Raw genomic sequence first — 25,240 nt, 5'->3', positions numbered from 1 at the left:
ACTACTCAAGGCGTGTTGTGCATCACCCATACGGGATGTGTCAGATGATCCTGGTGCGCGCTGCGGGGAGAGCCAGCATCCGCTGTCAAGGCGAGCTTGGGTTCCCCTCCTTTGCAATCCACCTCACCTACATGCCAAGGGACAATACAGTGCTTTCCCCAAGGGCAGGAGCAGGAGAAAGTGGCCTGTCCATGAGCTAGCTCTCAGCATAGAAGTTCTCTCCTAGACAAGCAGCAGCTCTTCTTTATTCTTTATCCGAGCGTCTGGTTGCTCAGTCTGTTCATTTAATTAAACCAGAAATTTCCTTCCCTCCAGTTGGTTCAGCCACTATACATTTATCCCAGAGCACATAAGGAGACAGATTTGGAAGACGCTGTCTTTATTTCTTTCCACCTACCAGCCTCCATCTTCCCAGGCTGGAAGGCATGCTCTGTGGCCATGGCCCCAGCTGGCAGAGGCGATGCCAGATCTCCCCATGCAGCAGCCAGAATGCTTCAATACGAGAATTACTCGCCTGTAGCATCCAGAAAACTGGTCATGGCTTGCAGGTTTTATAACAAGCTGGGAGAGGGAGAAAAATCACCTGCACAATTGACCAAAAGCAGTGTTTATTTCCAAGCCCATTGTGGCTGAGAGCTTGTTTCCAAGTAGTTGTTTCCTCTTGCCATGCAGTATGGGGCAGGCAGCTTGCCCAGCAGGCTGTTGCCCATGAGAATGGAGTGACCGTGCCAGAGCCCTCCAGCCCTTACCAAACACTGTGTTCCCCTTGACACAAAGAATAAAAATCTCAGTAATGGCCTGAAATACACTGTTACTGCCCTGTGGCATACAGCTAACCACAGCACCATTTCACATTGGGACTCTATTCATTTTTACCTTGTTATACTTTTTTTACCCTCTTGGGGGGGTACGATGACAGACTGGGACAACACACACAGTGATGTCATGAGATCACAGTGTCACAGAATGGCAGGAGCTGGAAGGGACCTCTAAAGATCATCTGGTCCAACCCCCAAGCTCACTTTGGTCAGGTCACACAGGTACATGTCCAGGTAGGTTTTGAAAACCTCCAGAGAAGGAGACTCCACACCCTCCCTGGGCAGCCTGTGCCAGGGCTCCATCACCCTTGCAGTGAATAAGATTTTCCTTGTGTTTAAGTGGGAGTTTTTGTGTTCCAGCTTTTGGCCATTACCCCTAGTCCTGTTGCTGGACACTACAGAAAAAAGTGTTGCCCGTCCTCCTGACATCCACCCTTTAGGTGCTTATGATGAGGTCCCCTCGCAGTCTTCTCTTTTCTAGGCTAAACAGCCCTAGGTCTTACAAGATGCCCCAAAAGCGCTGCTGATCATGGGCTTCTGTAGCCCATGAGCTCCTGGGTTTGCACAGCTGTGCCCCAGGGTGCCTGCCCAGTCAGAAGATTTCCCTGGACATAAGCAAAGGTGTTATTGAACCTACAGAGCAGTGGCAACTGGGGACTATGCAACAAAAAGAGATGCAGCAGGCCTGAAACTTGGAGACTAGGCTGGGTTTGGAACTTTGGGTACAGTTTCCTTTAACACAAAATGCTTTTTAATCTGAAGCCATAGAGAAATGATGAACATATGATTCTATCATACTATTTTTGCAGGCTGTGTCTGAAGAAGAATCATGTGTTAAAGTCCATCTATCGGCTTTTACTAGTTTTTTCCGTCGGCTTGTAAGTGTATTTTCCATCAGATGTTTTGATTAGTAAAAGTAGCTTGTGTATGATTTGTACTAGTGACATTGGTCTTTTAACCAGAAATAGCTCCTGAGCAGTGGAGTGCCCTAGAAATATTGTCACTCCACAACTTTGTGCTTACACACAATCACTTAGGCATTTATCCCACGTCACATTCCTCCTCTCTCCACCCTGCAGGCAGATTTATGCAGGCTGAATTTTTTTTTAATAAATGGGCTTCTTTGTTCTTCATTTGGCATGTATCTTGCACCCTGAGTTACACACCAGTCATCTCCTAAGAAGTGCAGGTGAAGGGCAGCTGTGCCATTGCGGGTGGCTTGGACATGCCAGACACTGCCCTGCCTGGAGGAGCTGCTCTATAACCTCATGCTAGCTTTGACACAGGGGCTGAGACTGGAACCAAAGCAGGGCCAGGAGTGACCCCTTGGTGTGTGGCAGCCAGAGGAACAGGCAGAGAGACACACAGATTATACAGATGAAGCCAGTAGCCACTCGATTGCAGCAGCCCATGCAACTGCCCACCTGAATGGATGGAGAAGGGGCATGGGGTTTGATGTTAGACATCTGAGACCAAACACTCACAAAATCCTATTTTCTGCTGCTGGTGCTTCTTTGTACAGTGATGGATAGATCCTCTTTAAAGGCACCAACGTGTAACAGCTCTCCAAAAAGCAAACCAGGCTTACTGATTAATCTAGGCCATCTTTCATTTTCTCTGCACTCATTTCTATGCTTTCTGATTTCATTCCCATGCTACCATGGAAGGCTCTCACTGCTAAGTACACCTAAATATGACTGCAGCCAAGTGAGAGAGGACCTCCCTCCCTCCCTGTTGTGGATCCAGCTGCAGTGGGGCTGGTACAGACTCAGCCCCTGCCCAACACTCCCAGACTCCAGCATAACACAGCAGGGCCTCAGCATTCCCACCTCAGGCTCATCAGAGTGCTGAGCCTGGAACCACTCTTTTGTCACCAGTCAGGCTCAAAAATCAGTAGAGGATTGGTTGTTGATTGCTGGGGTAGACAAAGCTCATAGCCTTTATGGCTCAAATCACATTGGTTTCTCATCTGTGGTGTAATGAGACTGGATGGGACATGCTTCTGCCACCCTTTTACCCATCGTGGGAAGCCCTGGTTAAGTGTAGGGGGAATCAATGCTCCAGTGGTACCATCGAGGTGAGGGCAGCACACCATGTCTCCAACTCACTTGCGTGAATTTTGTCTGGGTCTTTTCAGCTGGTTTCATTGCCTGGGATCCTTTGATGCTGTAGTGACAGCTCAGTGTGGATGGTGGTGCTGCTTCAGCTCCTCACTCCTTCCTGGCTCTCCACTGGGGCTCCTCTTGGCTGTTTCTGTTACTCCAGCTCCAAACTGTGGTCAGTAGAAGGGAAATATAACAGATCTCCAGTGCTTCTTTATGCCATCAGAACTGTGCCCAGGACCCAAGGTGGTGTGTGATGACACAAGGACAGGTGTAAGGAGGACAGGTCCAGGGAGGAGAAAATGATTTTCAGATAGGATTGCTGGCATACCATGAAATCATGGCCTCAGGATATGAATGGGGGTATAACTTGTAGGCAGAAGGGATATCTTTCATTAATCAGAGTGATAAAGTTGGGAAAAATACCAGAGTCAGGTTCTCCAGGCCCTTTTTTGGGTATATTTCTGTGTTCCAGACCTCTCATAGACAGTCTGAGCCAGCCAGGGTATGGTTTACTGGAGTTCATGTGGGCTCCTTGCTCTGTTATGGCCACTCAGATGATTGTCTCTCTCGAGCCCAGACAGGCTGATGTGTGCAGTCATATTTCTCACAGCAGTAAATGAGGTAGTAGGGATGGTATGGTGCTTTTTCACTTGTTTTCCAGCTTAGTTCTGTTGCCACGTGGCTGTGTGTCCTCTCAGCAGCATTTGCTCCAATTCCATTACTGAAGCGCCTCATTGCAGGAGCTCCCACGCAAGACCAGGATCACATATCCCCCAGGGACATACAGGTACTAAGCCAAGTCACTGCCGTGCAATACATACAAGAGCCACAGGAGAACCGTTATCACCACGCTCCACTTACACCATCAAAACAAGGATTGTTTTTTTCTTTGTTTCCAATTTAGAAACGTGACCTTCCATTGGCTTCTCAAGCCAAGCAGGGCAGAGACGGCCAAAAGCAAGCTCATCCTGCTCAGACTGCCCAGCTCTGCTTACCAAGTAGCCCACACACCTGTGGTGTGTAAAAGGCCTCCTTGGCTCTCTTATAGGGCAAAGAAGTAGGTGAGAGAGACTGTTTACCTCTTCATTCAAGTGATTAAGGATTAAACAACAAAAAAGGAGCTCTTATAGATCCAAGAGTTGAACGTGCCCATCTGAGCACAGGCTGAAGTTACTCAGTTACTGTGAGTGTCATGGTTTTGTGAGGAGCCACTTTTGCTTGGTAACAGAGGGACAGGGCTGCAGCACAGACCTGGCAAAGAGCTCTTGGACTTTCTCTCCGTCTGTCTGTTTCCTCCTGTCTGTGAGGAACAGAACCACCTCCAGACTGGCTGGGACAATCTGGTGCCTCTGCCATCACTGTTTAAGGATGGGAATTTGAAATGCGTGAGAGAAGGTGGAAGGGAAAGGTAAGATGGAGGCGACCACGTGGACCCTGCAGCCAGGAAAGGACAGAAAGAACGATGCTGGACCAGGGACATCCTTGCAGCCCGCGATGAGAAGCAGAGACTCCCTGCCAGAGGGGGTAAGAGCTGGAGACTCTGGGTCAGAGGGAATGAGCAGTTTAGACCCCAAAACATAGAAGATGAACTGGGGTTGCAGCTGCCCATCAGCTTGGCCCATGCAGGGCTGCCTGGTGTGTAGGAGACCCCGAGCTGGAGCAAGGAGGGGCTGGAGAGGAGCACTTTTCCTCAGGAGTGCAATAAGCAGCAAGAGATATCAGGAAAGGACTGACTGCACCTCCATTCCCTGCCCCCTGCACTGCTTATGAGAGGAGGAGGTAAGGACGCTGGGCTCAGGGCTCTGAGCCAGGAAAGAGAGAAGGGGTGATCTTAAAGAGCTGGTTGCACTTCCATCATTTGCCCCACTCTGTGTTGTTGTGTTTTGGTTTTGTTTTTTTTGGCTAGTTCTGGTTTTGTTCTGTTTTGGTTGGAGGCAGATTTGTTTTGTTCCCCAAGCTGTGTAGCCTGATCTATTTTTTCCAGGACCATCAGCAGAGATTAAGCCCTTCCTCTGTGGTACTTAAGCCTGATTGTGGTCTTTTGTCCCTGGATGGGCCAATGAGGTAGGGGCAGGCACAGTGAACACACAGGCTCCTTCCCTGAGGCCAGTGACTAGAGGGACAAGAGCTGGATGAGGAATGCTAGGCAGAGAGCTGTGCCTGCCCCCTCACTGCTCTCTCTTCTGGGCCAGCCCTGAGGCACTAGTGTAGGATGCCTGAACATTTGGGTCCCCTGTCCTGCCTTTCACAGCTTTCCCTCCTCCCCAGCACTGTTCCCCTGCCAGCCCTTCATCTTTTGTGAAGGGCACAGCCCTGCTTTACCCCATCCCCTGCTGGAGAGGCCAGGGAGATCACCTTGGAGAAAGAGATAGATGGGAGCACGAAAAAGGCAGAAAACCCATACTCAGGGAAGCAGGTTGCAGAGGAGGGAAAAAGGCTTTATCCTCAACCCACCCTGAAGAGCTTCGTTGTAGGGGGTGGGTTAGAGGCTTTATCTTACCATTGCTGCCAGTTTCTACCAGCTCTGCATTTTATCAAGGTTCTTTGCTGAAAGTGTTTGCTACTTAAAAAAAATAAAAAACAAAACAAAAAGGCAGGGCAGGACTTGCATTTTTCATTGCAATGTGCTGCTTTCTGGCAGCATTGCTTTGTAAGATCCCGAAGGGCCGCAGCCTTTGAGTTCAAGGGTGTCAGCAGTGACAAAAGCACCCTGAAAAACGTCCTCTCGTTAGAGAATAGTACAGCTACAGTTCAGGCACCAGAACATACACAGCTTTGGTTGGCAAGTTACTAATTATGGGTTAAAACCACTTCACGTTCATAGACTTGGAGTATTCCTTCACAAGTTAGTTTCATCAATGTCTATTTATTTTTGGCTTGCAAACTTTGAAAAGAAAATCACCAAAACCCAGAGACTAAAATATAACTAAAAAATTTAAAGTTTAAAAATTCTTTGGGTTTGTTAGCTCAGGATGCACAGTAGGAAACTTAGGATGGCAAATTCCAGACCTAGCAAAATCAGAGAGCATCAAGTTCTCTATAGCCTTGCTTAAAGGTTTGGCCATTCGGCGATGTTACAGTGAGATTATCCCTCCCACCTTGGAAAAGTACAAATACAAAAAGTTTAAGGGAGGGATTTTTAGGAAGTCCTTTAGGCTTAAAAAAATCCTGCCCTAAATGTGGGGCATTATTTTCCCAGTAAACAAATTGTGATACAATCATTATTTTTGAGATGGTTTTAAATTGACAAAAAAATTGCAATGTTCCTGGTCAGACAGTGTACATCATGCCATGGAGGCTGGCACACTGACCTTGGGAAGCAAGAGTGTTAGACAAAAGCTGATTTTAAACAATCTTTATCATTCTCATATATTTAAAAAAAAATACACAAAGTGTACAAATATTCAGCTTTAGGGTTTTACTTTGGGAGTTGAGACAACATGCTTACTGAACTCAGTTTACAAAAGAGGAACGGGATAAAGACATAGTAGCCTAAAAACTGGACATACTTTTATTATCAGGTTAAACTGGGTTACCATTCCTTGGTTTATCCTGGCTAATAGAAAGTGCAATATGCTTCCATAGTTTGGATTTGGGGTTTTTTTAACCACATAAAGCCATTATATTTAAAACCAGGTTTTACTAAAACTGTAGTTCAGAAGATGAATTTCCTCCATGTAACACAATATTTTAATATACAGTCTTTATGAAAGTATAACATATATATTCACTTGTTTTTTCAGATTAATTCTGGTTTTTTACATTACTATTATATATTATTTACACATGTGAAAACGTGGGTGATATATTCACAGCTCAAGTTCAATCAATAACCCTAACCTCAGAGAACGTTACGTTGTGAAATCGGACCTTTGTCTTTACTGATGGAGTGTCATGCTTTCCTGCTTAAATAAATAAAATCGCCTCCATCTGAGAACCTGCCTGAGGTAACTGAGACATTCAGAGACATGGAACCTATGAGAGTTCCCAATTCATCTGGCAAAAAGAAAATGGAATACACATACATTTTGCCCTTCTATAGGAATCGTTTGTTTGATTTCTAAAACATACAACCATTAGGGTGGGGGAGTGGTACTCCACTCAGCTTTAGGTTAAACAAAATTTAATATGGTAATCAATTGAAACAACAGGCTTATTAAAAAAGACTATAAAGGATTCAGTCCTGAACTCAGTAAATCAAACCCAAAGAATCCCAAACGTGAGACAGCTTGTGAAAAATTACACAAAACTCAACTCAGATCATATCTATCAGGATGTGTGTTCAACTTTATGAAAAATAGATATATAAAATACATATGAGAAAGCCATATCAAAGCAGAATAATCACAGGCAGAGGCCTGAAGAGGACATCATGTCTACATCTGACAATGAGATCAGCTATATCAGGGCCTTCTCTGATAGGTGCTTAGCCAACCAGTCCCAAAAGATTACAGGGCAGACTCCCCAGGCCAATACTTAACTACTTTTGGTATGACAAGGTTTGTTCAGGTGCCACCATTAATCCCTGGCTGTAACTCCATCCTTTGCTCCTCTTCCCATCCACAATGGGAAGAATTTATTCCTTATCTTTTCACAGCCATATTTTTAAATATCCTGTTCTCATGCCTCTCCTCAGCCTCCTTTACACCAAACCCTTCAGCAGGCCCTTGGGAGCTGTTTTCACCCCCCATTTGTTCACTCTGTAGTTGGCCCACATCTTTCTGCAACTTGTGTGCCAATTGTTGGCTGTAACACTTTGCTAAAGTTTTACCAGCACTGCAGAGAAGACTTGGAAAACTTCAAGGATATCCCAAACAAAAGATCCATTTGTGCAACCCAGCATGTGATTTACCTTTGTTTTTCAAAAGTATTTAATTATTATTGCATTCAGATTTATTTTTCCAAATCATTTCTGCCTTACTGCTTCCCATCCACTCATCCCCTGTCTATATTTGCACAGTTGGGATACTCCAGTGCAGTTAATATGCAAAGATTCTATTCCCTCATCAATCCCCAAGTGGCATATATAGGCTAATTTTCTCTCTGCATAACTATTAGTTTATAATTGGGCTCTAAAATTAAAGGCAGAACAATCACCTCAGAAAGAAAAGTTGGAAATACCATGTTAAAATATTTTGCTTCAATTAATCCTGTTGAACATACTCATGTTTACAGAACAACGATTTAAAAGAATGCCCTGAAGTCAACCACTTCAGTCTGCAACAGCGTGAAGTTTGCCAGAAGATAATACAAATCTAGATGCTATGGCTGTAGTGATTGTGACAGCATGGCACAAAGGAAAGAGAAGAGGAAAGAAATAAAGGAAAAAATAAAAGGGGGTGTATGTAATATTAATTAGCCTCATTTCCATTACCACTTGCCTTGTCTGCAAGAGTTTTTCTACTTTGCCATCTCACTTCCCCCACACCTCTTTTTTTTTTCCTTCCCTTGTACTTACTTTCAGAGATACCAAGGCATCACTATGGATGTGGTCTCATAGTAACTAAATACTGCTGTAGGAGGTACATAAGCATCCCCTGACCCAAAGTGCTCTGTGAGAACTCCACCTTAACCATTGAGGTTTCCTAAGGGCCTCCCAGGAAACACAGCATGAGTTAGGTCCTCCAATTCTACTATTCTTTCTGCTGAGTTTGGGGAAAAGTCAGAGAAGAAAAGAACATGGAACAGGATCCAACCTAAGCATCCCCCCCAGCCCAACAGCCACAGAGGTGCCAGATTTCCTTCACCCAATCGTTGCTTTCAAGGTGGACTGAGGCTCTTCTTGGGCTGCAGTATTGCAAAAGCCTGTTTTCCTGGTGAGAGAATACACAGGTGACAGAGCACAAAGGTACAGCCCTTTCACCACAGTTAAAATATCTATTTGGGAGAAGGAACTAGGGAGAATCTGACCCTGAGCTCAGCCTCTCCAGCAGATCAGGCTCCAGCTCCTAAGCTCCGCCCCTGGACCATTCATGTATTTTAGGGAATCTTGAACTAAAGGACATACACAGCTGAGGGCCTGCCCCTGGTAGGGCAATAACCCAGCTCTGCTTTCCAGAAGGATGAGCAAGGATAGGATAAATGCTTTCTTATATCAACCTCCAGAAGTATAACCAAGTGCATTTTTATGGATTTGTGTGTTTTTAAATCATAAGACAGAATTTTTTGCCAATACCTTATCTTGTTTGGCAATAACTTCCTCACATGGCAGATGATTTCTAACTCACAGACAAGGGCTGTTTGTAGCTAATTTCAAGCACAAAACAGTTTGCAATCTTCACTCCTCTAATATTTCTTTTGAACCTGCCAGAGAACACATGGTTGCAGTTTTTAGGCTCACAAATCTCTCTAGTTCAGGGTTACTTTCTTCCCCTACTCCTTTTTCTTCAGTTCAAATTATTAGTATAATTACCATGGAAAGATGCTATGCTCCAATCTCTAACTTAAATCCAGCCCCAAGGCAGGCAGGGAGAGAACAGAGACTGTTAAAGACATCAGTTATTTAAACATAAGCATGTATGTCATCTGATTTCTTTACTAAGAGTGGTAGTTGTGGTGCTGAGTTGTGGTCAAAGCATACTTGCTCTAGTTCAAGTAGATCAAACTACTGCCTACCCCTGCCTTAAAGCAGAAGGAGTTCAATCTTAATGCAATTCCTTCTCTTAAATATGAGGTTGTAAACAGCAAATAAGGTGGGTAGAACAGGAGGTGGAAAAATAAAAATAGTATCACATGAGAGGCTAACTGCATTTCTCATTTTCTGACTAATCAGTGTGATCAAAGTTTGAAAATTGGCTACTTCTGTAAACCATTTAACATTTAATACCTGGGTTGATACAGAGAGCACACAAGATAAGAATCCGAGACAAAGCATTTGGCATACTGCACTTTTATTTTTACAAAGCTACAGCATTTTTTTTCTCAAATAATCCACTTGACATTCCTAACTTTTTCTGCAGTGTAAAATATGCCTGTATATAAAGTTTACAGTGGGTTTTTTGACATATCAGAAAAATATGTACAAGAGAACAAGTTTATTAAAATGGCAAATGCACAATTAGAGACCTTAAAATACTTTTTTTTAAAAAAAAACCTTTAAACTGTGTGCAAAATTAGGTAGAAAAAGACTTTGGCTATTTCAAAGAACATAGTAGATCAGATTTTGTAGCTTTAGCCTAAACTATTTCTGTGTTGAGTAGATTAACACTTTCTTTATCAAGAGAAAACCCTCAAGGACTTGCATGATTTCAGCAGCTGTGCTCTCAGTGAAGGGCTTAGTGGTCTAGTGCGTGCATGTCCAAAAACTGTGCATTAACTTTAGAACAGTTAAGAGGTCCACCTGGTGATTTCCAGAGTTGTGATTTTTTTTTTTTCTGGAGCACAACTGGCTTGAGCTGTGGTAAAACTGGGAATATATCAAAATCTCCATCTAGACTCGCTGTGTTTGTTCAAAACCTCAGAAAGGGTGGAGGAATCTGTGTGAAAGAGTTGTGCAGGTCACTGAACACCACAATAAAAACAAATCTTAATTTCTTAATTTCCAAATTTTTACAGAAAGATCAAAAGTTTTTTCACCTTAAAACACAGGTTTCCCATGATATTTTGTTAGAGAGAATAACACTGTTTCACTATGAGTATGCCATAATTTATCCAATATTACATGACCTTTTTAGCTTTTGAGATTAAGCGTTACAACCAACTCCAACATAGCAATGCTGTTACTATCCCTCAGTGCCTGCTTTGCTTCTTTTCTACCTCCCATCTCTGTGCTGACACAAGGTACACATGCAGCTAAGCTGTAAACTGGAATGGGTGAAAACAGACTGAAAGACAAATCCCATGGACTCTTCCAGTTGGATCAGCTTCCCTGACCTAGGTCGCTACACGATAAAGCTCACCACAGACAAGCAGCTATGGGTGGATGGGAAGCAATGTAACACAGTTTAAGCCAGGATGCTACTAATCACCTATGGCCTAACCAACTATGGTCTCAGATTGTTAGTTATAGGGGTGAGGTTTATTTTTATCAATGTAGACAAAAAATCAACTTGTTGGCCAACTGCAGTGGTCACTTTTGTTTTCATATGTGCTGTACTTAACTTGGCAGGACTCTTAGACCAGATGACAGTAAGGTGATGCTGTAGATGCAGCTTTTGCCCAGAAGTGGGTTACATCCTGGGCTAATAACCTTTGTGTCAGAGAAGAGAGAATGTGAAAAAGAGGACACCTTGTTATTTTTCAGAGGGGAAGGTGAGAAAAGCAATAGAGGAAAAGAGAGTATAAAATAAAACTTACCACTTCTTTGACTATCTATTTTTAAAAGACCTGAGATTACAGAAGCATTTTTTGTAAATATATTTCTATACCTTCCTCTGGCACTACTGCACATAAAACACACACTGTGGTCAACAATACACTGCTTTTCAGTTCAACTTGCGTTTTTGTGCACAAATGCTTTCTGGGTGACTTCACCCTTTGATTGTTCCTATACAGAAGATCAAGTAAACCAAGCTTGAAAGGCTGAAGTGGCCTGATCAGAAAGCTCACAAAGCAAGAGAGTAGTTGTCAGTTATCCACACACAGTCTACTTCACTGCTGCAATTTTACATCAGCAGGAGATTAAAAATGGGATGTTGTAGTTACCTAAGAAAGTAGATCATTCTGCCTAACCAGCACCAGACTCTAGCGCATTGCTAAGAGGGTAACATCATCTCTGCACTTTACTCCTCAGAGCAAACTGACTCTGAGGAGCTTCTGGAGCCTCTCAGTGCTGATACTAAAGCTTGAAGTAACATGCATTTGGAGCCCTGGGAACTATGCAAAGCAGCAGCCCATAACAAGACTGGAGTAGTCAAAATCCTTTAAGTGATGGTTTTAGTAGCCAAGGTTTTATATATTGCAGTGTGACATTCTGGATGTAGCAAAGAATAGCCATGTTCCCAGGGCAGCAAATGAAAAGTTATGTGCAGTATGGTGGTTATCTGAAGCACACACTGATACCCCCAAACCCACGTCCTGGTTTATCCTTACCTTCTCTAAGGAAGTCTAACTGCTGGGGCCCTTAAATGCAAATCCATTCTTTGGACACTGTCCTGGCCGGATCATTTGTGTGTACAAGTCCATCCTCTGCTGCGTACTACAAACACAAGTTAAGATAGAAGCAATCAGAAGTCAAACTAGTGCAGAAGAGAGCCAGCAGCTGGCTATGACTCTCAAAGCCCTGGGCAAGTATCAGAGTTCAGGCCACACAAGACATTTGTGATGCTCCCATCACCATAGCATGAAGAGCAATTCAACAAAAGAAACTATGCCAGAGTTATTCAGCCTCCCCTAACACTTGGATACACATGGTATCTTGTTGAAGAAGATTGTCTCTAGACTCTGGCAGTCACAATACACTGGTCTCAAGAGAATGTCCCTGGAGATCAAAAACAGAACACACTTCCTGTACAGCCTGAGTCTCAAGTACTTTCAAAGTATCTAAAGTTAAAACTAATACATTCACTACTAAGCAAATCCACATAGGCCATTTAGCCCTGAAGTGTCCCCAGACTTCTTGCCCAAAGCCACTTTGATTGTTTTCCTTTCTCTCCCACGTGTGGCTTCAAGCACCTACCATTTCCATCCCTATATTCATGCTATTCCTTAGACCTAGGGTCATCTCCCCAAGCCACATTAGAACAGTAGTTCCCAAACCACCTCTACTTCTCCAGATTCATGGATATAAAGATACCATGAGAAAGTTTCTGCTGTGGACTGTCAGTCTTCCCTCGGCTTACTCACATTTGTGTTTAAATCCTTAGCTAAATCAATATTTATGAAGATTTAAGATTAGCCCAAAGGCCTCTGTCCCAAGATGCCTTGTGGAGAGGTCTTCCCTCCCCGTAAGTCCCCCAGTGTCAGTCTGTATTCATTCTCTCCAAAGCTCATCTTCTTGACTTTCTCTGCAATTTTTAAGTCTAGTAGGTGCATTTGCCTCCAAGCATGTGTTTTCACCACTGTTTTCAGCCTTGCCCTTCCCTAGTTCCCACTATTTGCAAAGCCCTGGCTCATCTTCATACAACACAGTATAGAAGAAGACAGCTCAGTCACAGCAAGTGAGAAGCAAATCCAGTAGACAAACCACTCCTGGACACAACATAGAGATCTTTATGGTTCCCCTTCAAACAAAAGTCTTCAAGGGGTTTCACCAAGCAAATGCAATTTACTAAAGTGTAACTTCTACAGTGAACAGCTATAGAAGAGGAACTGGTTTTCCACAGGAATGGCTTGTAATGCTTGTTTATGTCCACAGTACTGTGCTCCTGGGTACCTTTGTGACAAATCCTTCACTGGTGGCTCCCCAAAGATGACACTTGCAGTTTTAAGTTTTGAGCCTATTCTCAGAAAAACAGATATGGGAAGATAAGATTTTATATAGAGTAGATGTGGAATAGTATCTTTACACAAATTTATCACAACACTTCCCACTAATGGTTCCCTGCATGCCTTGTACATAATATTATTAGTCTTTCTAATCTCTAACAAAATAATGCCAGTCAACACAGCTATGTACTATTCAACTTCTCAAATACAAGAGCAGATATGCCCATCCATGGTTTGGATGCAAGCTCCAGGTCAGTGCTTTCCATTAGATACCTGCCAGATGCATCCAAGGATGGAGCTTTCCCCTAGAGCTACCAGCAATGTTAGCAAGGCAGAATTAGCTTTTATTTACTCATATTTCATGGACTCTTTAGACACAGCGTCCTTTGTGGACCATGGCAACTACCAGTTTAGTGCCACGATGGGACATGCTTTTCTTGCTTCAAAGAAGTATTAATGTCACCATAATTAATATAATTTATTCAGGAGTAATTTAAAAATGCTCTTTAGCACCCAAAGTACTCCTAGTTTGCAGAGGTTAGAAGCTTTTATATTCTGTCAGGTCTTTTATAGCCTTATTCAAACTGCCACGAAACTGTTAACAGACTGTTGTTTTGTTTTGATTTGTCAGTTCCAGCAAATATCCTTTCTGCTAAGTATCAGATAATCTATAGGACTTACCAGCTACTGCTAGACTCATAAAAAACATTTAATAGAAAACAAAAAAACTTACTCTGTCTCATTGAACAAGATGCACTCCCCAGACTACTTGCAACTCCATAGCTTTGTGAAAGGTGTTACTAAACAGTAACTCTTTTGGCCAGCCAGCTGAAGCTACCAAAAAGGGAAATTTGTGCATTTGAGATAAGAAAACAGAACATCATAAGAGAACTTGAGAGACAGAATAGTTAATTTTTTTTCCAGGATCCTTACAAAAACAACCCTACTACTTCAAAATTCCTAAAAAGGGCAAGGAAAGAGATAATTTTTCAAGTTTTCTTTGCAGAGTTGATTGATTCTTATCAGGAAGGATAAAAAAAGCCCAATCTCCCAATCAGACCATGATACAGCTTTCTGAGGTAAACTAGTTTAGTAAGGAAAGACAAGTTAGCTTGCATCACTGTTGAAAAAAGCCAAACACCAAAACTGAACAAGAAACCACCAGAAAACAGACAGTGAGACAGACACCTTGGGCAATTGAGCCTTCATTTTGAAACAAGGCTATGGCCCTCATCTTTAAGGTATTGCTGTTAAACTAAAGTTCCTCTGCCTCCCTGGCCCTTGTTGAGAAACAGGCCAAAGGAACTTGTGATGGCCCATGAGAGCTTTAGCTGGTGTCCCAGGGGATGGCTTTCCCACTATCTCAGCCACTTGGCCCTGCAGCTAAGCCTCCAGGTGCTTTGCCCTCAATTTTGTCAGGGCAAAAGTAATCCACCTTCAGTCCTCTTTGTCCTGTATCCCTCTATTTTTGTTATTCTAACTTCTACAGGTTTCTTATCTGTTTTAAGGAATTCAGACACCTCTGTTTAAAGTCCCAGCTCTTCAGGCTAATCCTGCTGGCTTTGTACCGAGATGCTACAAACACTTGTAACGCATAACACCACCTTGGAGAGAAATATTAACAGCTTCAGCAACAAGTTAGGCTAAGGACACTACCTGCTCCAATTTCCCAAAACAGGATAACACATATGGGCTTGTCCCCAGCCATTTCTGCATTCCCTCAAGAGATGACAAAGTGATCATGTTTCCAGATGGAAAAGCAGTGGATAGAGGACACTGGAAATGAAGTGTCCAGGGAGGGATACAAGACAAATAGCTTTTACAGATCATCTTCTCCAGCTAAACAACCCCCAGGAAGAAATACTTGCATATTTGACAAGGGGTCAGAGAGGATTTCTACAGTCATTCTTCGCAGTGGCATATCACAATATAATGACGCAGTGCAAGAATCTTAACTATTTATATCAATCTAGTTCTTGAAGAAAGAATCAAATATCATATGAAACGTTTCCCCAGGCAAACATTTTTTCCTTATGAATTGATCCTCCTTCTTGAATCTAATCAACAGCCAGATTGGATTTTTAAAAAAAAAATCGATATTTCTCAGATTGGGATATTCTCCAAAGACTCTCAGAATAAAACACAATTGAGTTTCAGAAATCCATTTTGGATGCAAGAACAAGTTTTCACATGTTCTAAAAGTTGATGTTGGCATTCAAACAGCATTTATGCACACAAGCATTCATCACTAAAGTATTCTGTAGAAACACTGAGGATCACCATCTCTCCTGTTTGATTTCCTAATTATTTTCTTTCATTTCCTTAATACCGATATCCAGAAGGAAGCTATGGTTTATATTAAAAGTGGGTGTGAGTTGGGAGCAGTCAGCATACATAATCAAGCAGGTTTTCAGATCTCTGCCACGTATCCTGCACGTCAGCCAAGACAACCAAATACATACTTGGTCCTACTTGCACATAAGAACAAATATATGCATCAAAACCATCTACACATCTCAGTTCCCTCTCTGCAGATTTTTTACCCATATTTTTTCCTATGACTTTGTTCTTTTGAGTCCTGAAAAAGTTGGGGTTTTGTTTAAGTATTAACTATTTCCTGCTCTATGACCAGAGATACTAAAGATATCCTTTCATCAGGCTACTGATTGACAGCTTCTATTAATTTCAGGACTCTAAGACAGGTCCTGTATTGCAGGGTAGTCTTACTACTCACTCCTCACCATACTTCTCAGAGGAACACAGAGAAAGCCATGGGAGAGTAAAGAGAGGGAAGAACAACTTGTCAGATACTTCTGCTAGCATTTCAAGATTAAATTAGCTAATTTAACCTTTACAAGCTCTAGGAAGCCCAGGATCTCTGTGGATCTCTGCAGCACTCCAAAGCTAGATCCTCTGACTGAAGCCAGCAGGAGGAACAGCAAAATATGGTAAGTGCACATCGAGTAGCCTTTAGAGAACCTCAAGGAAACTTGACAGATCACCCCAGCAGTCGATGAACAGCAGATTTTTTCCCCCAAGATCAATAGGGATTTTCAGCTGCTCCTGGAGCTGGCACAGGGTCGTGGGTATAATGTGCATGTATACACAAGCCTGCAGCAGAACACCTATAATGCTCCTGCTTGGAAGCAGCCCAAAAGCAGGAGGAAATGCAGCTTCAATATAAAGCTTTTTAGAAGTGGTTCATATAAAGTTTGAGTGAGGCAATGCCAGTAAATTTTGTGGTATATTTACCAAAGTTGAAAGTTTAAACATGGTGCTTTGTTCACTAACAAGAAATGCCATTAGCAAAAGTATCTACATAACCAGAATAATTTTCCTGGAATGTTTATCCATATTTAAAGAAAAAAAGGTCATATAACTTGACAAATAGGAGAAGTATGAGTGCTAAATCATTGGGTCACCTATTAATCAAGTGGAAACATTTAGATCCCCATGAGTGCTGTTCGGTCATGGACAAATATCACAGATTCTGTTCTCAGTGAGGAAGGTGCTTGTTTTACTTAAAAGAATCACCTCTAAGGAGCCTTGTTCCACCATCAACCCAAAAGCTCTTTCAATACAGATGTCATCCCCACATTTAACCAGATAACCTGCTGCCCAATTGATACACGTCTCTTGCCTATTGCAGGCAGTTTCCCAGCTGTACGAGTTAGCAGCAGCACAACAACAGGCAATGGAAACGGAGCCAGAAGCACTGCCACTGAGTGAAGCATCCAGCATCCTATCTTTGAGCCTTGAATTACCAGAGATTACCTGGCCATAGCTACAAGTGTTTCAGAAGGCCATCTGCACAATTACTCACATGACTCAAGGCACAACAGGAGAATCCTCTCTCCCACCACTCAACTGTGTAGTAAATAAGCAAAAGGAAAAACTACCCTTGCACTGATTTCTGCAGTTAGCTTGCATGATGTTGAAGTATCAATTAATCCCTCAGACTAATCCAAATATTTTACTAGAGAGCAGAGGAAAAGTCAGAAAGTGACAGCAAGAGCTGCTGACTGACTATCAAATAATTCAGTATATTAAGCTAAAAAAAAGGCAGTGGGATCTGCAAATAGAAGAACCTCCACCAGCATCCATGGTGGTATTTTGTACGATGGGCTGAGTAAATCTGAGACAATGCTGCCAGAAACAACATTTTTACAGGTTTATCAACTATGAAGAAAGGTTGGGTTTAAAAAAACGTAAATAATTTTACCATCCCAATACCCAGATACCTGTTGATCAGATCATTTCTGTTCTGCTGCTTTTCAGACATCCATGGCAGTTTTACTAATTAAAACATACAAATGAAGAGATAATGACAGCCTGTGAAGGCATGCAAGAATTAATCTTCCCTGCTAACGCACTCCTCCGATGACATCCAGTAGTAGTTAAGAGCATCCCTGCTGTTCTGATCCTTGGCAAGCTACTTTCCCTTAGAAAAGTGAATTAAGTCTTACCCTCAAAACAATCATTCTGGTGACAAGTTTGTGCCATTAACCAAAGAGCCAGGGTTATTTTGACAAATTCTCGATGGAGATGAGCTCACCATGAGTAAGGATAAGTAAATGGAGAGTCCCAAATTCTTCCACTCAATGTAAACATGGGAACTCCATTTGCTGGACAAGAACTAAAAGCCACCACCAGCAGGCTCTTATGCTCAGTGAGCCCATTCACTGCAGATGTGATCTATTGCAGTCCAAGCCCATACTTATTATAAAAATACAATTAACAGAGTACTACAGTCTAAGAGCTGTGGTCCAGTGTTGCCTTGATGCTGTGAGTACAACTAAGCTGATGAGGTTTTGTTTCTGGCTGCTGCTGTTCTCCATCTGTGACAAATCTCCCAGGCTAAATACACATACGGCTGTTTCCTAACCCAGTTCTGTCAAGTGCTGCTGGTTAGCCAGACACACAGACATGCAAATAAAGCTGCTGGCAGCAGATCTGAATGGTATCACTCCTAATCCAGCCCAGTTGTTCACAGATTTACCAGTTTAAACTCATTCTAACTTAATTGTGCTTCAATACAGATCTGAGCAATGACCAAGGTTAGAAAAAAGCCTCACTTGTTCTCCATAATGGTCATTACGAAGGATGCGATCCACCACAGAGAATAAAGTGACACTTATTTCTAACCTTGGTCATTTTAGTTATACATACACACACTTTTTAAATGTCTGTATGCATACATATATATATTTATGCTATATCTGTTGCATATATATATCTATAAACTAATCAACTTGTAAAAGAAAAGTGAGAAAAACAACGTACCTAATCCATAGTAGCAAGAGGCAGAAGCAAATGGATGAGGATACTAACAAGTTATTCTGTATTTCCTTGTGTGGCAAATATCATAATCACAGTCTCAGGTACCACAAAAAGACTTTTTAATTCAAATTGCTCCAATGGAGAGAGCACTGCACATATGCTGTGACACAATAGGGAGATAACCCAGACTTAGCCACTGTTAAACTAGCAAATCTGAATACAACTACAGACACACACTGGAAAAGATCCATGCTCACAAGTAGTACCTGCATCTCAAGAACTACTTCAAAGATGCAAAGAAACAAGCTCATGTCCCCACACCTTGGCTCAGTAGCCCAGGAGTTTACCACAGGACACAGAACACAGGAATACCCTTCCAGTTATTCGGAGTTCAAGGACTTCCTGAGCCAGACAGGGTTTCTGCGTATTCACTAACTCACAATGAATTTCCTGCCCTTGAGCTTTTACAGTTTGTTGGAGCCCACATCAGTTTTCAGCTTCCATATAATTTTTTTTTGCTACAAATCCCACCAGCACACTATACTACTCACCAGATGAGAAGCCTCTTTCCACTTCACTGCTCAAAATAGTTGAAAACACAACAAAGATTAAGCATGTTCGTACAATTACAGATTTTGACAGAAACTTTTAAGTTTTAGAGGCACTGCTTAGATGTGACTAAAATTCCACAAGAACAATATCCCACAGCAGTAGCTTCCAAGTTTGTGTATGGCAAAAACATCTACAGAACTTGTTAGCGTTTGCCAAGTAGTGCAGTTATTCATTTACTTTCAGCCTAGATACATACAGCAACTTCTACACCTATTTATCCAGGATTAGATAAGGAAAGAAACTCCTCTATCCCATGAATCCCATTGTTCTTTTTCCTCAAAAGCCTGGGATGAGGCAGAGACTGAGATCACTGATTTGCTGTCAGAACATGTTGCCAGATATAATTACAGGTTGAACAGAGATATCAAAGACCAACCGATCCCAAATAACTCGCTCTCATTTGGAGTTTACTAAAGCTATTTTAATACCATGGAAGGCATCCATTTCTTTCCACCATAGTTTTCCATCACCAAAGCTATAAACATTAAGATGAGCCCAAGAGTTGCAAGAATTTCTGATAGACATTGAAGACCAAAGTAATGCCCCCCTCCCCCTAACCATCTAGGTTGATTACTGTGGGGAGAATGGAATTGGCTATTATAAAGCAAATTGACCTTGCAAAACACAAGTGGTAGAACCTTTTGGCAGCAGGTCAAAGAAACTTTCCTTATTTCCATAGGTATTCACTAGCTAGATTTATGAACCATTGTCTGATGGTTAGGGATCAGCTCTGTATTGCTTTTCCACATACATGCATTTAAATACACATTTAGTACAGAGGATACCCCAATTGTTTCCTGCTGCAGATACTCAACAGTTTTTAAATTACATTTCAGAAGCAGAAAATTCCTGAGTTCTGACCCCTACGTGAAAGGGACCCAGTTACTTATTGCTTCCTTTATAAACCACAGGAACTCACCTGGCAACTAATAAAGCTTACAATTTTAGAAAAAGAAACAAACCCCAACATTCAAAGTATCAGCTACAAAAGATCATTCTTCTATTGGAGTACATACAATTTGTCTGCATATCAAACATTCACTCAGGATAGAAAGGCAATATCCAAACTGCAGATCTCACAATATGGAAAGAAGAAAATTTTAGAAGGTCTTGGCACTTGGGATTGATCGGTCTGTAACTGACACATATTCCCTCAGCTCAAGCAGCCAGTGATGGGACTCACAATGGATGCCATTCAGCAAGTTATCTCTGCAGGGCCTGACATTTCACCTGCAGTGGCCAGTCTATTACTCAATTAGTACAACCTGTCAAAGTCACTACAGACTATTACTACTGCTGTGTGCTCATGACATATAGAACTATTATTGAGAAACTTGTTTTGTATTGCCAGTGCAAGTTTGGAATTTTATTTTTCTTGATCTTACATTGAAGTGGCTGAGTTTGGTAACATTATCATAACCATAAGACAGACATTGAAGGCATTATAGAAATTATCTCAAGTTATGAGAATATTTTAATTTAAAAAAACCCACAACACAACAGGCAGCTCAGACATCCCAGTTTAGTGTAAAGTAGTAAGAAAACCTTTGTTATCTTACAGGTATTAGAGAGTTTATATTGCTCAACAACTTCAGAAGTAGCTATTTGGACACTTTTCCAGAGATAAAAAGCACTGATCAGAATCTCATTGAAGGCCTGAGCTCTTTAGCAAGCTTCCCAATAGATTAGAAATTACTTATGGCTTACAGGGAACATGGCTCATGCCAAGGCCTCATGACTGCAGAGGGCAAATGGTACCAAGATGTTTTGTGTTTTGTTCTGTAAAAGATAGTTAACATGTCTAAAAGAGCCAAAAGCCCTTTGTGAGAGGTGTTTATGAAGTTGAGAATAATACATGCCTCTATATGCTTTACATATACATTCAATAGATATATGCTTTAATGCAGTACTTTTATAAACAAGTATCCAGTTTTTATTATAAGGGTCAAAAGTTACTTTACTACAAAAACAGAATTTCAGAGGTTTTTAGGCAAGACCTCAATCCACTTATTTTCACAGGGGAAGCAAAGGCTTCTTTACAGACATGGGAAGGAGTACTGCTCACACTGATTCCCACTGAGGGCACAACAATGCAAACTAACAAGTTTAAGAGGCACATTAGCTGAAAACCAAAACAAAAAACCCAAACAAAACACATCCCACTATGTGTGACATGGTTGGTTTTTTTTTTTTTAGACAAAAAAAATTAACCACTACCTGAAGTACTCTAAAACTTGGGAAATCCCTACATATCCTGAAACTGTTTCCCTGAACAAGGCACCGAACAAGCTGTTCTTGGTAGCACAAGCCTTTAGCATAGCAGACAATGTTCTTTTGTGAGCTTTGTGCATTTGCTGCAAAAAGGCTTCTTTGTTCCTGCTTGGTTTCTCCTTTGCTTTACCTTGGGTAGTACGCTGCCGTGTAGTTCATGAAGAGTTGAGCCCCAGCAGGGTAGTATGCCGTGGAGGGCTGGAGCGTTCGTGGGTTGAGAAGCATGGATGGCTGATACAGGGCAGCTTCTGTTGGCACAACTGCAGCAGGAGCTGGAAAGGAGTAGGAAGGAGGTGAAAGGCCTAAAGGGAACAAATGGAAAACAGATTAGAACCTTTTGAATTTCAGCATATATATGGTCTTCATTACCCAGAGCACTCTGCAGTAAGTTAACTTTTCATTCTCCTGCTCATCATCACAGAAAATAAGTCTGAGCCACCAACATGAGCTTGACTACATGCCTTTTGTCCAATTCCCCCAGTCAAAAGCAAAGTCAGTAATACACTAAAAGCCACCTCTTGCTCTGGGAAGAGAGTCTCTTTTTGAAGAAGAGGCCAGTTTTTCTTTTCTAGGCTCAGATCTTAATGAAGTCTCCAATCGAGAAGTGAGAATTCTTCACCATAAGGAAGTTTCTGTGCTAAAGATCTACCTAATATGTCCCCAGAGGGCACCTTTTAATCCTGACATTCCCTAGCCCTCAAACAGCTCTATATTCAATTAATCAGCAGCAGAGAGAGGTGTCATACCTTTGCAGCTTCAAGTGGTAACAGTTTTTTTAAAGAAAAACAAAAAGCCACCACAAAAGTATACTTTGTGATGTTACAACAAGATGTGAGACCTAAAATTCTAACTGATGAGAGTTCACCCTCTTCCTTTGCCACTCTTAATTTTCTCCCTTCTTCCTCCCCTCAGTGCCATAAAAGTGAACATAATAAAGCTTTAAATAACTGAATAGCAAAAATACAGGCTACTTTAAAGTGATGGTCAGCATCTGACTACAATGAACCCATCCCACAAGTTCTCAGGAAAAGCTTCCTGCCGCTGTCTGGAATAGCTGTCACATAGGACTACATACTGCAGATCCCTGCTCAGCAGGATACATGCATTGCCAAAAAAAAAGAAAAAAAAAGAGCAGTCACTCAAAAAACTTGTCTTCTAAGGATTAGTTGAAGGTCTACTCACACTGAAAAGGAACTACACCCAAGAAGTTTGCTGTCATAATAGCAGTTCTGACCAGCACTCACAGGACATTTCAAAAAGCCACTACCAACAACAATACATTTGCATCGAGAGAGAGAGAAAGCTCCTACTTGACTACCTTGCTATTTATGACCTTAGAAACAAAGTATTATTTTTCCCATAGGCTCAGATTTACATGGCACACATTTAACAAGTTAGCCCTTGGCTCTTAAAGCATTTCCCCTAAACTTTTGTCTAGAAGTCTGTGCTCATCCTAGCAGCTCTGAGAAACCTAGTTTTACATGAGAAAGTTTCTATGATTCTCTGAAGCCAAAGCTATGTGTATTCTACTCCCACACAGGCAGCCTCAACTCTGTACAGACAACAAAAAGCAAAGGAAGAGTTCAGTCAGTAGTGGTTAAATAGGCAGAACACTTGAGGTAAAGTTCTAAAGGAAAGTATTACTCATGGTTTCATAAATTAAGTTTTGGAAGTGAAAGAGGAAGGACTTTTACTTTACATGTTCGCTATGATAAAAAAACATAAATACAAATCAGTTTAAATGGCAAATAGTTCTTTAAGGTCTAGGCAGAGCTTACTAACTACTTTTCAGTCATGGTTCACTCTGGCCAAGCTAAGTTTCAGGGAGGAGAGGGGAAGTTTAAAATTACTCTTGCTTTTCCAGTGGTAAAGTGGTTTTTCAGTCACAGTAACTCACAACCAAAGGGAAAAGTAACAATTGCAAGCTGCTGATGATTTAACATGAAAAGACCTTATATTAATATCCCCAACACACCTTCCCAAGAAACAGAAACAGAGTCAACAAAGCAGTTTGAGCACCTACCCACATATAGCGTAGAGTATTGTCAAGACTCATGCAAAACTTACATGGTAACTTACATGGTGGTGGGGACAAGCCATTTCGATTTAAAATGCCCCCCATTAATACAAAGTTCATCTCCTCAGCAGAACACTGAAAGACTTCAACATATCTGTCCTTCATGGTCTTCTTATGACACTTCTGTGCAGCCAGAAAAGCTCGATCTGCAGATTTCATCTGAATAAAAGCATCTCCTGATGGACGTCCCTAGAAACAAGGCAGACAAAAAGAAGTGTCTCTGGAGCTCCCTTGAAGTAGCAGCACAGTAATAACTTGTGCTGTTAAAAGCTGCCTCTTCAGTCATAAATATGATCACTCAAAATCAAGTACAGTCAGTCAACCTGAGCAGCCATTAGCATGTTTAAGCTCTTCCTCCCCAAGGTTCTTCCCACCTGTGCTAACTCGATTGCATTTATTTACCTGTTTCAATTAACTCAAGCTGTGCTACTTCTGTTTAAAAGAAAAATAAGGACATCTATGGGAGAGACTGCAATTGAGGGTTACTCAGCTGCTTTGATATCTGCTTTTAGCAATTCAGTAAGAACAAAGAATTGGAAGATCTAATCCACATTTATTACCTATAATTTTTAAAATTCAAGAATACAGTCAAGTGCCAAAAGTCAAATAATGAGTTTAAAAAAGATTTTAAGGCCAATATAGGTCGAGAGGTTTTAGAGAGGTATTAGCTTAAAGCTTGGTATGAATTTGTAGAGAAAAGAAACCCAAACCATCCTTATATACAGCTGTAAATGAGTAGGATACACAACTGAGAGGAGTCATTTTAGCCACCTGCAGCTGCTGACTTGCAGTAGCCAAACTGGACGTAGAGATCTGAAGCCAGCTATAATTTAAGCTCTGGGCCAGTTCTAGTTCTGGGCTAGTAATATCTTTAGATAGGTACTAGAATAAATATAGCCCCTTCTCTCTCCCCACATTTAAAATACAGAAGCCTTACTCCAGGACAAGGAACTATTTTGTAGTATCAGCTTAGGCTTCCTTGTCAACAATTTTACAAGGATCATTTTTATACCACAGTAATCAGTGAAACTACTCAGGGCATCTCTATAGAGTTAGAGGAGCACCAGACTATGAAGATCCTTTGTTTAAGAAGTTTCGGTAGAAGCTTCTTTCCAGAAAACAATGGCAAAGATGTGACTGTTTATGCATGTCAATGATCTGTTAATCTCGATGCTTAGCTGTGACTGTTCAAAGAAAGCAATCATACAGTTCAGGAATCCCAAAGCTTCAGCTGCTGACCTATACCTTAGGAAATCCTGCAGGCACAGTTCTCCTCAAATATACCTGAGGCATATTGTTCAGTAAGGCAGGAGCAAACCACTTCTTTGAGAGGTAACATTGCCTACACTTTTCTTTTGAAGGTACTCCCTGGTAGAAGAGGAATTATGCATGCTGTTGAGCAGGACTCTTCAAGCCTCCTACAGTGCGAGATCATAGGTGCTGCTCTGGGAGCACCAGCCCCTCCAAGACTGTGGCTTCAATTTAGGCAAAGTAGGCTCAGTAACAGAGACAGCTCTACAGCAAGTGCAGCAGCTGGCATAGCAGGGTTTTAAAAAGTCAATACCTCTATTGCCTGCACACTTTCAGAGGAGAGCTGGAGGCCAATTAATGCCATTAGTGTCAATCAAAGGTGCCTCCTTACTGCCACCATCAGAGGGACCATGTTTGCATAAACAGGTGGTTGTCAGAGAGGCTGGAGGCATGGTGCCCAC

The 25,240-nt window shown here is 41.8% G+C and overlaps 1 protein-coding gene across 5 annotated transcripts in view; it reads right to left on the bottom strand.

Moving 5' to 3' along the window:
- ESRP1 (epithelial splicing regulatory protein 1) overlaps nucleotides 1-25,240 on the bottom strand; it is a 51,216-nt gene that overhangs the window by 9,141 nt on the left and 16,835 nt on the right. For 2 of the 5 annotated variants that reach the window (XM_061995290.1, XM_061995294.1), the window contains 3 exons: nucleotides 23,519-23,717; nucleotides 21,582-21,753; nucleotides 10,029-12,059 (listed from right to left, as the gene is read on the bottom strand). In XM_061995290.1, the coding sequence (XP_061851274.1) occupies nucleotides 11,969-12,059; nucleotides 21,582-21,753; nucleotides 23,519-23,717 (462 nt within the window). In that variant the 3' untranslated portion in view covers nucleotides 10,029-11,968. Of the gene's footprint in view, nucleotides 1-10,028; nucleotides 12,060-21,581; nucleotides 21,754-23,518; nucleotides 23,718-25,240 lie in introns of those variants that run through there. The other 3 variants (XM_061995291.1, XM_061995292.1, XM_061995293.1) reach the window with 3 other exon arrangements.

The sequence above is a fragment of the Colius striatus genome, chromosome 4, assembly GCF_028858725.1.
Source record: "Colius striatus isolate bColStr4 chromosome 4, bColStr4.1.hap1, whole genome shotgun sequence".
In the NCBI taxonomy this organism is placed as follows: Eukaryota; Metazoa; Chordata; class Aves; order Coliiformes; family Coliidae; genus Colius; species Colius striatus.
Note: the sequence above shows the minus strand (reverse complement) of the source record. Positions and strands in the feature narration are given on the sequence as shown.